This window comes from Tachypleus tridentatus, chromosome 11, assembly GCF_004210375.1.
Source record: "Tachypleus tridentatus isolate NWPU-2018 chromosome 11, ASM421037v1, whole genome shotgun sequence".
NCBI classification, from domain to species: Eukaryota; Metazoa; Arthropoda; class Merostomata; order Xiphosura; family Limulidae; genus Tachypleus; species Tachypleus tridentatus.
In genome coordinates, this window is record NC_134835.1 from 78,965,782 (window position 1) to 78,980,190 (window position 14,409).

The 14,409-nt window shown below is 28.4% G+C and overlaps 1 protein-coding gene across 3 annotated transcripts in view; it reads right to left on the reverse strand.

Moving 5' to 3' along the window:
* LOC143232558 (uncharacterized) overlaps nucleotides 1-14,409 on the reverse strand; it is a 118,134-nt gene that overhangs the window by 44,158 nt on the left and 59,567 nt on the right. For all 3 annotated transcript variants that reach the window (XM_076468133.1, XM_076468134.1, XM_076468135.1), the window contains exons 7-13: nucleotides 13,297-13,374; nucleotides 10,936-10,998; nucleotides 7,499-7,576; nucleotides 4,623-4,736; nucleotides 3,309-3,362; nucleotides 1,141-1,203; nucleotides 343-441 (exon numbers count right to left, since the gene is read on the reverse strand). In XM_076468133.1, coding sequence (XP_076324248.1) covers nucleotides 343-441; nucleotides 1,141-1,203; nucleotides 3,309-3,362; nucleotides 4,623-4,736; nucleotides 7,499-7,576; nucleotides 10,936-10,998; nucleotides 13,297-13,374 — 549 coding nt within the window. The remainder of the gene's footprint in view (nucleotides 1-342; nucleotides 442-1,140; nucleotides 1,204-3,308; nucleotides 3,363-4,622; nucleotides 4,737-7,498; nucleotides 7,577-10,935; nucleotides 10,999-13,296; nucleotides 13,375-14,409) is intronic.

A 14,409-nucleotide genomic window follows, 5' to 3' on the forward strand; every position in this document is an offset into this window, starting at 1 on the left:
TTACTTTATATGACAAAAGAGTTAAAAACTTCCATACATATTTTTATATATGCCTTTTAACAATATCTAAATAAGTGTAGAATTTTGAGTGAGTTATCAGTATTTGTTTCTATCACAGAGAAAATTAATCCCACTCTTGACATAAAATAATGAAGAAATTAAACATTAACTCTAGGGGAAGTGAATAATACTGCATTTTAAATATTTATAACAAATAGAACAATAAATTTTATATCCTCATTTACACCATAATTTTATTTATTTTGTTCAGTAACTATTGTGTCACTTTACAAAGATAAACCACTTTGATATGTTAATTTGTTAACATCTGAAGTGCATTACTTTTACTCCAGGTACACCATCCTCTCCTGTGAGTCCAGGCTGACCTTTCTGGCCTTTGTCTCCTGATGGACCTAAGGGGCCATCTTTTCCTCTTTTCCCCTAAATATTATAGAATTTGCTTTTATTTGTTTATGTTAATTAATTAAAGTGATAACAGAAAGCTATACCACTTAAAATTTATTTAAAGAAAATAAAATGAATTATCACAATATTAAAGATAATGTATTTGTACTCAATAGTCTTACTTATTTATTTATTTTTATCTTTTGATGGAAACTATTATTAAAAGTTTATTGCATCTATTTAACATCAAAATTTATAAATACACTCGTAAACAGTTTTTAAACTATATATCATTTGAAACATGAAAAAATGAACAACAAGTAGCAAACCGTACGTATTTAGTCAATACAAATTATGAATGAAAATTAAGTATGAACATGAGAACAGATTTAACTTTATAATAATATTTTCATCAAAGTATATTTCCACATAATTTAATTTTGTCAAACATTTAATCTTGTAATTTGTATGTTATATATGTATATAAAGACAAAAACTTTAAGATTATAAACATTTAACATGTAAAACCACAATGAACATAGTTCATTAACAGTTTATACATGTATTTACAGATTTGAATTATTACAAAATGTTTTATCAATCAAGTTACTGTTTTAAATATTTAAATCATTTTCAATTTAAAGTAGCTTTTATGAAAATAATGGTTATTGAAGTAAGTTCTTAAAAGGTTGATGTAATTGCCACTGTTTCTTGCTAACATTTTCAATAACTTACCCTATGTCCTGGATCTCCTCTTTCACCTTTTTCACCTTTAGGGCCATCTGCACCAAGAAGTCCCTTATTTTACACGTGTAAATGAAAATTTAAAACATTAGTCTCCAACCAAAAAAATGAAATTAACATATACAGAAATATAACACAACTGACCATCAAACTTCTAATTCAATAATACAACCTTGACCCAAGAAGTTAGGAAAACGAACCAGGAGAAAATTTAACCATGCAAATTATCATAATTCTAGTATAACACTTACAAACTCTTTGATTAATTGCAACTCACAACACATATAAATTTGAACCAAGGTTCAAGAAGTATTGAACCAAAATCATCCTGTCCATGTGCATATGGGTTATATGCATTCTAAGTTATTTGTTTTTTGATACCAGATGATAAGACTGCCATTAAACGTAGAGTTATTAAAGACTTCTGTTTGGTGTCTTTACACAAATCATCAGAATTATTTATATACGACAACAGTTTGTCATGGGAAAAAAAACATCAGTGCCACATACTATTGGTTACTTTGTTTTACTGTGAAAGCAACATTACAGTGTATTATAAAAGGGTGTGAAGTGGTATCATAAATACACAAACTCAAGACACAGTTCAACTAAATGACAGAAAAAAGTACATAAAACATAATATAATAATAACTAACAAATAGCAAGAAATATCACCTCACAGCCCTACTCTGAAACATCTACAATAAAGTAAACATCCTTTTTCAATTTAGGAGACAAACACTATACATAATATTTCAAGTAAAACCTAACTAAACTGATTTACAAGTAAAGAGATAATTACCTTTGTTTTATAATTGTTCTCGGTGTTTCTATTAATACATTCTTAAATTTTTATTGTATTAATTTTATTATTAGCACCAGAGCACTGCCTCGTTCACTTGATTGACTTATCTACCACAATACTAAGACCCTTTCTTCATTCACATTGTTAAATGAGTTTATTAAACATAAGATTCAATTTATTATAACCCATATGCATTATCTTGCACATGTTATAGTTAAAGCTCACTTGAAAATCCAATACTTTTGGCCATAATCCTAATCATATCACATGAGGTTTGGCCAGCTTAGATAATTTAGGTTAGTCCTAAAGCCATGTACTAACCTAGCAGTGCAAAATATTAATCCTCATCATGAAATGATAGAAGTAAATATAATATATATATATACTAAACATTTGTAATGAATGCTACTGATAAAACTACCATTATTACAAAGAAAGTATTGAATATAACTTTATGTATAATACACAAAAACCAGTTGTTTGCTCATGCACTATATATTACAGCTAATGATTCACTATTTATATTGAAATCCATCACACAGTTATTTATATTTAACAATCTAAAATCAGTATTTGTATATTTTAATAAGCTTTTCACCACCAACTAATCCATGCATTTTATTCATCAAACAGTAACTATTTTCCAATTTTCTATGTATCTACATAACAAACCACTCCAAATTTATATAAGTGTGTGTGTGTGTGTGTGTGTGTATATATATATATATATATATATACATGCACACACACATTCATGTACAACTTAGTATGTATTCAATAAATCTTATATTTCTACATTTCTTCATCTTCCAGCCATCAATTATACACATTCATCCACTCTATATGTACATATACCATTACCTATCTAGTGTGGTAGTTGGTGTTTTTAAAATAAACTACTTATTACAGATTGCTAGCAGGTTAACACTCGAGTTCAGTTGGTAAAGCATTTGCACAACCAATGTCTTGGATGTCTGAGGTTCAAATCAAAGCCAAGGAAAGACAAAAATATTCAGATTACCACACATGTATCTTCCATTCACCATTCAAAAAGGAACCTGTTTGCTTATCTATAAACTCATTACTTGTTATTCACATACTAATCTTTATTTGTTTTCTATCTATATAACTTACATGTATATATATTTATATATCCTGTAAGCTCTTTCTATTTTGAAATGTTAAATAGAATTCTTGCCATTATTTGATTGGTAAACTGATCTAATAAATATTATTTATAACTTTAATACACTAAGTGTTAAGCATATAATAGAAACATATGAAGTATCCTTCAAATCTAACTAAAAGAGTTAAAAGTGAAAATACCAAGTACAATATCAAACACTGTACTTACCACTTCTCCTGATATACCATCATAACCTTGTTCTCCTTTAGCACCTTTCTCTCCCTACAAGTTAATAATGTCAATTCTTCAATTTTGATTTTGAACACTTTTTAAGTAGTAAAAATCCAAAATATGTATTTCAACCAGATAAATATTAAATTTGCATTGTCAAAAAAATAAAACAAAACAGACCACTCCAAAACAACTTTACATTTTAAATAAAACATCAAATAAAAACAATTTTAGTATGTGCAATATTTTTAATCCCAATTTTGCTTTATGTAACACATAGAAAGCTTTCAAATTTACTAAAAAACTAGACCAAAACTGTATTTTAAATTGTATATTCTATCTGAACAGTATAATCTCAAACACAATAAAAAGTATAAGAATTTCATTGAACTTAATGTTAGTCTATACATATATAATGTTTAATTTCATTAACACAAAAATTAACTATTATAAGCTATGGGCAAAACATGTTAAGAGAAAAAAATTATTGACACACTGCAACTTTGTATCAAATTTTGAGAGATTTAGCTAATTCATAGCCTAATTTTTCCCCAAAAGATATCTATATCTGTTTCTTCCATTAATCTAGTTTCATTAATACACAATTATTATAAATGAGTTTATTAAAGATCAAAAGGAATAAGCTTGTCAAAAACTTTATGAACACATAGTAAGATAGATACAGAGATCTAATCATACCTCTCTGGGCCCTGAATAACTACATATGTTTGTGTTTCTTTTATGTATGGGTCTAAAGATTTGCATTCTTATATTATTTACTTTGCAACCAGAATGTTCTCTATATCAGTTATATGAATTTTAATTAAAAAATCCATAAAAAAGTTTAGCATTGATATTTTGAATTACGTCAACGAGAATCCTAATAAAACGTCCATGACAACATAACTCTTAAATGCCAAACAGCTCAAGACAACTTCACAATTCCAAGTTAAACATGGTTATAGTAACTTAGTATTATGCCTATATGAATCTATTCATTAAAGCTATGTTAAAATAGTTCTAATAGCTGGAACAATTTTCAATTCTATTCTGAAATTTTTATTCCTACAATGTCTTGCTTTATTTCAGTATAATTTATATTTCTTACTTTCTAAGATCTCACCTTAATTTTTTGTCTTCTTCAAACTCACTTCCATGGATGCTATTATAACTAGTTATCTATAATACTATGCTCTAAAACATTTTTTTGTTGTCCAGTTCTCATTTATGCTTTTTTAGCCAAAAATATTAGCTTTTAAGCTATTCTATTTGTAAGATTATTTTAAAAAATGTTATATTTTCAAGTATTACCTTTTCACCTGCTACACCTTTCTGTCCTTGCCTGAAATGTTTAATGTTTGGATCAGGAGTTCTTCGCCCCGTTGGCCCTTGTGATCCCACATCTCCTGGATAACCCCTGTTACCCTTACACGAAAAAACAAAAATATGATATAAGTCCCACTTAAGTTTCTAAATTTATAATAACTGAAATTATGTCATGTGGCTAAACTCTGTCATGCCCAGATGGGTAAATTCTGCCTAAAGGCCAAAATTGCCCAATTGGAATTTAAAACGTTTAGAAACTAAACTTGTAGTCATTTATCTACACATTAAAAAATGAAAAAAACTTCAGAGTTGAGATTTATTCAATTAAAAAGGATTTTATTTATCTGATTGTATACATAAAAATTTAAAAAATTGCATATCTTTGTCTTGGGTTTATTTCAAGACACTTTGAACAAAATCTTTACTGTCTGAAAATTTTCTGAATTTGTTTCTGAGCATAATACAACACTTGTAGCCCATATGAAAAAAAGTCATAAGTTTTCTAACTTTAATACAAATAGGACAAACATCTGACTAGTTTTCGACTGTACATTTTTTTCATGGATTTGGCAGTTGCCAGATAGACAATTTAATCTGATGGTTTTCTATGCAGGTTAAATATTTGCATGCTGTCATATTACATGGAAATATCTAAGGTTAATTTTTTTTGTCCAGCTAAAAGTAATTGCTGTAATGTTGCAACTTCCACAGTTTAAGCAATAAAAAATAAAAACTGCCAAAAGTACAGCAATTGCCTGTCTTCCTATTAACATGTGACTGGACAATTGCTGAATTTATTTCTGAGCATAAGATAGCACTTGTAGCCCATATGAAGAAAGTCATAACAGTTTGAACAAATTGCACAAATTGATTATTGTAACTTTAATACAAGTGAGACAACCATCTAGCCACTGTGAGTGTCTGAAATAATCTGAGCAAATCACTTGAAAGTGAGAAAATATACAAAGCAAGAGAAGTAATTAATTTGATTTGAAACAGAAATGTGTAAGACAGTAAAGGATACCAGAGTAATTACATATTAAATAATGAAATATCTGGCTGGTTTATTTTTATATTTTAAAAGTAGTAATCTTAAATACAAGTGTAGTTTTATTGTTTATGAGCCAATTACTTATTCTTAACATTTTTACCTTTCATTGTATAGTAATTGTCTGTATTTAAGTTGTTGAAAATGGAATCCAGTTCTGCAGAAATTTTCATACTAATATGAATATAGTCATAAAAGTTTAGCTTGATTATATGTTACTAGAAAAAACTGTGTTTGTAAACAAATTCTATTACAATTAATTTTTTAAGTTTAATTACCAGTAGGATAGGAAAAAAAGTGTTTTAATGGAACAAGATGAACTAAACTTATTTAAACCATTTTACCCTAAAACATATCCAGTTTCATTTCTGTAATTAGACATCATTAGACCTTACTGACCTGTGTAATTGTTTGAATGCAGAGTGTATGCATTGTGTGCACTGCACATGAGCAGCCAATAAGAGGATGTAGCTGTTTGGGGTCCAGCTACCCCTCTGACCCCAGGCCATCAGTCTCTCTCTTAAACAATGTGGTATGGGGGCATAGCTTTAAATTCATGGTGTAAGTGTCCAGTGTCATGAAGATACTTTATTGTGTACAGAGAATGTTATAAATTCAGTAGTATTAGAGACTGCTTCTGTAATGTAATTAACATTCTTATCAAAGTCGTCTTTGTTGTAAATAGTGTTAATCTGATTGGGTAAAAGTGTTTCAAGAACTATGTTGGAAGTTTTCCAGTCTGCTTTAGTGTAGTTGCATATTGGTGAGAGGTTAGTGCATGTATTGGAATGTTTTAAAATAACATAGAAAAATCTGTAAGCAAGATCCACAAGAGAGGTAAGTATATGAACCAGTTTCTTAAAAAATATCACAATTAAATTTTCTCAAAATTTCAAAACTACGAATTCACACAGGCATCAGATATAAACTTTTGTTTCCTACACAAAGGGTTACCTGTGCTCTTCCCATCAAGGGTATTGAAACATGACATCCAGTTTCTTGTGTTCCAAGTCCACAGACATACAATATTTTATTTACAAGAGTTATATAATGTGTAGAACTTTCTTGTGAAGTTTCATACTACTGCATCCAGTAGTGTTTTTAAAACTTAGCAAAATGGATCATATAACAACCTCAACAAATTTACTCCAAACTGAGATTCTAAAGTAACTGAGTAGGTCCAAGTGGACCTTTGACAAGAAGAGAAACATATGCTTATGATATCCCTATAATCTCTATAGTATCAATTTGTTGTTTATACATTTAACATGTTACAAATATGTATATATTTATTTTGTAAACAAGTGGAGTGAACTTATCACCAACAAGACACATACTGTAGAAGAATCCTAAGCCAAACAACAACATAATATATATAAATAAAATAATATAAATAAAATTTATTAATTGACAACTGACAAACATTCCTTAACATCTGACATTGACATACCCAAGTCTGGGAGTTAATTCAATCATAACTCAATTTTTCAGTGAGGTTAAGGGGGCAACAAACCATTTATTTAAATAATGGTGTGTTATTTTACATTTCCTCATTATTTACAAAGTATATGTGATTTTGATTCTGCATTGTGATGGCAAGAAGTAAAAATAGTCTTTTTTTAACACATCAATACCAGTAGCTAAAACTGAACTAATATAATTGAAGTCATAATTCACCAAAAGTAGATTCTTTAGCTTCAGAGTAAAAGAGTTTAATTCTGAAAAAGGAATAAATATAGCTTATTAAAGTAAATTTTAAATGCATTCAAATAAAATTTGAAAATTATATGTTTTTACGAAAATGAATCATTACCTTTGGGCCTTTAGATCCTTCTCTCCCTTCTCCTGTAGGTCCCTTAGGCCCTGGTTCACCTTGATCACCTTTTACTCCCTGGAAAACAAGTTCATTTAATCTAATTTTCTAAACCCAGTATTTACAAATACAATTTCAAATATCATTTTTTTTCAACTCTGTACACTTTCTGCATGAATTAAACTAAAAAAAATAAAAAATAAAGCATGATTATTAAATACCAATAAAGATTTCATAAATTGTTAAAAATTTGAAACTTAAATGCCTTTTTATCATTTAAAAATGTGATAAGTACAGTCTAAAACATTATCAAATAAATATTACAGAAAATACTACAAAGTGAAAATCTGAAATATTTTAATCAGATGTGCCTGGGCCTTGTGGTCTCTGACATCATTATTTAACCTATGTATTTCTTAAGATGCTATTTTTGTAGGAAAAAATAATAATGCCAGATATATATATATATATACATTACAAACCCTTGAACTTTATTAAATTATTCTGAACATTTTAATCACCTGAAAATGCTAGTGCATATTTTCCTGTACATGAAGATTGAGGAGCAACAAATACAAAGTTACAAGCTGACTATAAATTTGGGCGTTTCTTTCCTTAATATACATTATTAGTTTAAAATACGGATATTTGGATTCATTACTACACGTGCAAAATGTGATACCTTATAAAAGAATAGAGTATTTTCCACAAGTAACGTTTTTCTATAAAATGGACAAAAAATTTCTAAAGTCCTGAATTCTTCATAGTTTCATGATTTTACTCGTCAAAAGAAGTTTCATTTTTATGATTTTTTTTATTCTAAATTGTAACACTTAATGAACAAACAAAGGCTGAACTTGTGATCACCTGTAATTTATGTATACATGTTTTGAAACAATGTCCTGTACACAAAGCATACAACAGTAGCTGGAATCGAATTTAAATGTTAATATATCTTAATACAGGAAAGTAAAATCCCTTCCTCTTCATTGTGATTCTTTCTTTTTTTTTTACTTCAGGTGATCCACTAACAATAAATGATGATTATGTCAAAATTTAAGATGTGTTGAGGCAACATTTGGACTGAAAATTTCACCTGAAAAATACTAAAAGAATTCTTTCCCCCATACAGTGCACACTATATATTTGAATTATAAAAAGTGCCCACTATATGAATTATGTATAGTATCTGTAAAATTAAGATAAAAAAAATGTACTGCAGACAATAATTTCAAATTTGAACAGCAAAAAAATGAAACACAAATATAATTGAATAAATATACAAAATATTTATTTACAGTAATTGTAGATTTTACTTATTGATCAGATTACAGTGTTTGGTTTGGTGTTGTTCAATACAAAACTGCACAATGAGCTATCCATACTCTGCCCATCAAGAGCACTAAAACCTGATTATAGTATAAATCAGGCCTGCTGGTTTACTACTAAGCTACTGAAAGGTGGAGACTACAGCTTTTCTCTTGTCTCTTTCTAGTTGCTTGGGTGAGGGATTTCTAAAATACTTACACAGAGAAAAAAAACAAAGGGAATTTTCTATACATTTTAAAAGGAAAGTGACAAAAGGAATTTTGATTTGGCACCAAAATTCTGATAAAAATATTAAAAGTGTGGCATACTAGAATCCAATGTTGCATAGTTCTACGATTATTCCAAACAATATATATAGGAGAGAGAAACACCAACTTATGTTAATTTGTAAAACTATGTAAGCCATTCCTTGAGATGGTTTTGTTCATTCCCAGGAAGTCCCAAACAGAGCAAAATAATGTGGATAATTTCTTTCTAGCTATTGGCATATACAAGCTTTACCTAAAATAAAGGATCAGCACATATTTACAACCTTTCACTATGTCATACCATGTGTAGAACACTTGCATGCAGTTAGAAAGATGAAACTGAATATAATTGATTGAATATATTCTAAGCTAGTTAAGCAATGTAAAATTCAAAACTATTTGAGTCATTACAAAAATTACACTTACTCTTACTGCCATGTGTGTATTATTTGTTTTTAACATCAAAATCAAATACAGCTAATTTATATGTCTTAATAAATGAACATAAGCAAATACCACTTGAGTTGTTAGAATAGTAAACTAAAATCTGAAATTACTTGATATCAAATAAAAAGTTTGAAATAACAGCTTCTTAGTTGAAGGATGTGAAACTGTGCTTTATTAATTTGTTTTGATATAAAACTGCAAGTGACAATATTTTACTTCTCTAGGACTAACAACCTGTCATATATAATTCAAAGTATTGTGTCATCTGTAGCTTGCAGCTATTAATGTTTTCTATGCTGGAAAAACTCCCAAGATGATACCAGATCAAGGATTGTACACTTACAATGATGGTGTAGCACTGCTGTATGTCTGACTAGCAAAATAAACTGAAAACGTTTAGACTTAAAAAGCTAGTTCAGAGAGTAAAAAAACAGACTTCTCAGGTGATCATTTTTTTTACAATATGAGAAGAATCTGCCAACCATCCGTCACTAACAAAGTTCTACAAAACCACTATATAAATATAATGATATATTAACATAAAATTAATCACAGAGAAACTTAAATCCACAATAGAAACAAACAGGGATAAATTATATGTCCTTCATTTTTTGCAACATGTCTAGAGACTATCTCAAGAGGTAAATTATTAGTAACTTCAAACAGAGTGTTGATCTGAAAAGTAAAGTTTAAAGAAATATGCTGCTGGTGGGACTTTCAACAGATAGAAACAAACTCTACAGTTGGTGGATTAAGTACAAATGAACATCAAGAAATTAAGATCATTACCAAACACTACCACAACATCCTAATAGTTAGTAAATAGAATACTCTAACAAAAAATTTGACAAAGGGAAAAACCTCAAAGCATTTGGAGGTCAACATATTTAACTATGGAAACCAAACTTACAGTAAAAACTGGTAAAGCTAGAATTGTAATTTACTGTCATTGTCTTATAAGTATACAGATAAAGTTCCTCAGCACTCTTATCTAGACTAATTCACCATGTGAATAATAAATATTAGCATGAAGAAAATGTGCAGCAATCTAAATTATACAAAGATGCCTTACTGCTCTTGGTAAACACTTTTATAATCTAGTTGACTAAAGCACCCAACTGATGTGTGAAAAGTCTCAGGTTTGATACTGAACTGCCACTAATCAAAAAACCCCTTAAGTACACTTAAGTAATATAAATCCTGTTTTTAGTAGATATGTGGTAGAAAGAATTTTTGTTGAATCTCATAAGTTGGGCCATCCAGTTTTCACTCATTTTCTATTTTTTAGTAATATAACAATCACAAAACAATATTTCAAGACAAGAAGTCATATTTGGAATCTTGCATCCTCTTAAAAACATTTGTTGTTATAATATTCACAACTGCAAAACAGATTACTAAGTATCAACTTACAGGTGCTCCAAGTGGGCCTTGAACTCCCTTCTCTCCTATTAAGCCTGTTAATCCTCGGCGGCCCTAAATATAAATTCAGACTATGCATATAAATACATATTCAAGTAAGTGAAGCAGCATATAAAAAAAAAGATTTAGGTTGAATATATGGTAAGTATATTTTACCTTGACAGATAATGCTATTAAGATCTTAAATTACAGCTTATGTGTTAATAATTCATTCTGAACCAGCATAAACTAAATATTGAGAACACTAAATTAATTAGCTGTATGGCAGTAACAGACAAACTGACTATATCATTCACAATTATTATTATCTGACTTAAACCTTTGTTTTGCAATAATAATCATAATTCACTATTTACCCTAACTCACTTTCATGTATGGTTCAATTTATTTATGCATGTACCATTTTTATGATTTGTTTTTACAAAAGCTCCTAACATAAACATAAAATATAAATCAAACATATATCTTCTGTATTTTTCAGCTTCTGTGATATATTAGTTATAAACAATGGCCAAAATTCATACATCTGGCTAGAACATCCAGAACATGCAGATATGACAGATACAGAACAGTCCATTGCTTAAAAAATTATAATTTAAGAGGAGGAAGTGATGTATCTTATCTCTCAGATGAAAACAGGTCTGTCTTTGAAACCGAGACGGAATTTTGTTATCATTCCCAATATGCCAGTTGTCTTACTTTAACTCCAATTCTAGAATTGTTAACTAACAAGAATTTTATTTAATAATTCTTCTTATTGCTTAACTTTCTTACTTTTAATGCATGTATGACTCTTATTACAACAGTATATCTACCTATAAATATGCTACATGATTGTGATATTTTACTAGTTGCAGGTCTTTTCAAAAAAACAATGGGCAAAATCTTATCAAAGCCATCCACATCTCTTTCTCTCTTTAGCATTTTTGTTAAAACATATTAATCTTACAGTTTATACTACATTCATATAGATTAATAAATGTAAAGAAATAACAAATAACCCTCTGTTAAACAAGAACAGAGATACTGAAAATGATCCTGAAAGGCTTAAAATAACTATCACACAATTCATTTTGGTCATTTAGGGTTTTATTCAGCCTATAGTTTTAACTGTCTTGATTAGTTCTAATAACAATTATTGAAATATTATATCTGTGGTTTAAATACCAGACCAAATTTTTGAATAATTCCTTTTAAATGAATTTTCAAACATTAATAAAAAATGGTCTTTGCCTAAATTATACTGTAATAATGTAATAAAAGACCATTTTAACTGTTTGTTAAAAAGCTGCAAACAAAAGATAGCAACACTATAAGATGCCATGCCATATGTCAGAACTAGTCTCTCTCAAATCTTCAAATTTGTCATACTTAAAGCACATACACATATACTTTGCATTGTTAAAAGTAAAAGCAAAGCATGTATTATAATTTTCTAGTTCCATATTTTTTATGGTTATCAGTTAACAATTTAGCATATTTCTCAAATATATCTCTTAAATAAATGTTATGCTTATAATAATATGGGTTATAATTACAATAAATTTGTGTTTCATGATAGACTAATATACCTTTAATATTGTGAATACCAGGCTACTCAGACTCTCTTAAATTATTGGGTGCTGTTTTAAATTAAGCTAACCTAAAATATATACATATATATTTTTAATATAATAAAATTTAAAGCCTTTATACTATAAGATGTAGATAGATACTGATCTATTGCATTAGTTACTTTTGAAGTTCAAACAATAAAAGTGATGCCTACTGTTAGACTTTATTTTTTTTTTAATTTGTAAATAGTCATTCTATTTTGAAGTAACATTATATTTAGTTTGTACTTTGTATTTAACTTTCAATAACAGAACAGCAAAGTTCAAAACATATTTCTACCAGTTGCAAAAAAAAATCTTAATTCACACAGTGTAAAGAAATGGTGGAAAAGTATTGTCATTACACATTATGGTTAATTATTATTTAGAACTATGTACCAAATGTTAACCATTTTTCCAGTTAATGTGTAAATGTTATTATTTAGAACTATGTATCAATTGCCAAATATTCAGCTAAATAATTAGTATCTTAAAACAACTTAAAGATGCTAAAGTAACACTGTTAAACTCAAGTTATCTCTTACTTCTATGCAACATCAAAGAAAACTAGAAACTCATATTCTATGATAGAATATATTTCAAGTTTATTTTCACACCTTTCTGTAAAATATATATGAAAAATCATAAAGTTTGGAGCTGTTTTTCTCTTAAAGCTGGTTGACTTTTGTTTGTTAGACCCAACCAAACTTGTTTAACTTAACTATATGATCCTGTTCATTTTAAAATTTAAAATACTCACCACAGGGCCAGGTCGACCAGCTCCTCCAGCTTCACCCTTAACTCCAATAGAATTAATTCCTCCTTCTCCTGGATCTCCCTAAAAGAATAAACAAAAAGATACACATTTTCCACACACTGCTTATTTCAAAATACAAAAATACTATAAAAAACATCCTAGGATATATAAATAATCTAATAAAGAAAATACATGGACTATTAAGTTGTCTCCTGAAAAAAAACTTTATTATAGTAGACATTTTTTTTCAAATAATAAAAAAATTCATTTGATCATTAATTACACAAACTAAAGTATTCCTTCAAACATAACTTAACTAGTAACACTATAATAAATATTCTTTCTCCAGTGCAACAAAACATTGGTAAATTATTGAAAATGTGACAAGTACTATGATGATCCCTCCTTGAACAGAACCCTATAATACTATAAAGATGTTTTCTCAGATATGTATGCTAATAAAATAAAGCAGGTCTCAGATCATGTACCTAAAATAAAGATTATTCCTCAAACATACACATTTAATGAAATACTAGAAGTGTTTGTGCTATAATGTAGACCATCTCAGAAACAGTTAAAGATGTTTCCTTACAGTTCACACAACAAACTAGGAAAAATATCTCTCCTTTACTACATCTTGCATGAAAAAATTACTATAGCAACCTCTCCTTAAATATTTTCTACATAAACCTTTCCTCAAACATAACTCAAAATACATCTTGAAAAATTTATTTTAACATTAAACCAGAAGTTACTATACTACTTGTTATAAAAACTCAGAAAGGTCACAGAAATACTGAGTATAAATACACATCAGATAGCTTAAGCAAAAATAAAGTAAAATTTAAATGTAACAGATCTGCTATGGTAGTAGTTCTAAAGTGTGGTCTGCAAGAAAAGTTTGAGAACCACTCTGCTATAACATTAAAAAACGTCACATGAAACAGACAATGATGAAGGTATCTCATTTATATTTCCTCATGAGGCTCAAAATGTTTTTAATGGTAATGAATAACATATGTTTAACCAAAATAACTTTTTATTAATAAAAATCATTGAACAGTAATGCAATATTTTGAACAGTAGTTTAGAAAGTTTTGAAAAAATAATGTTAAC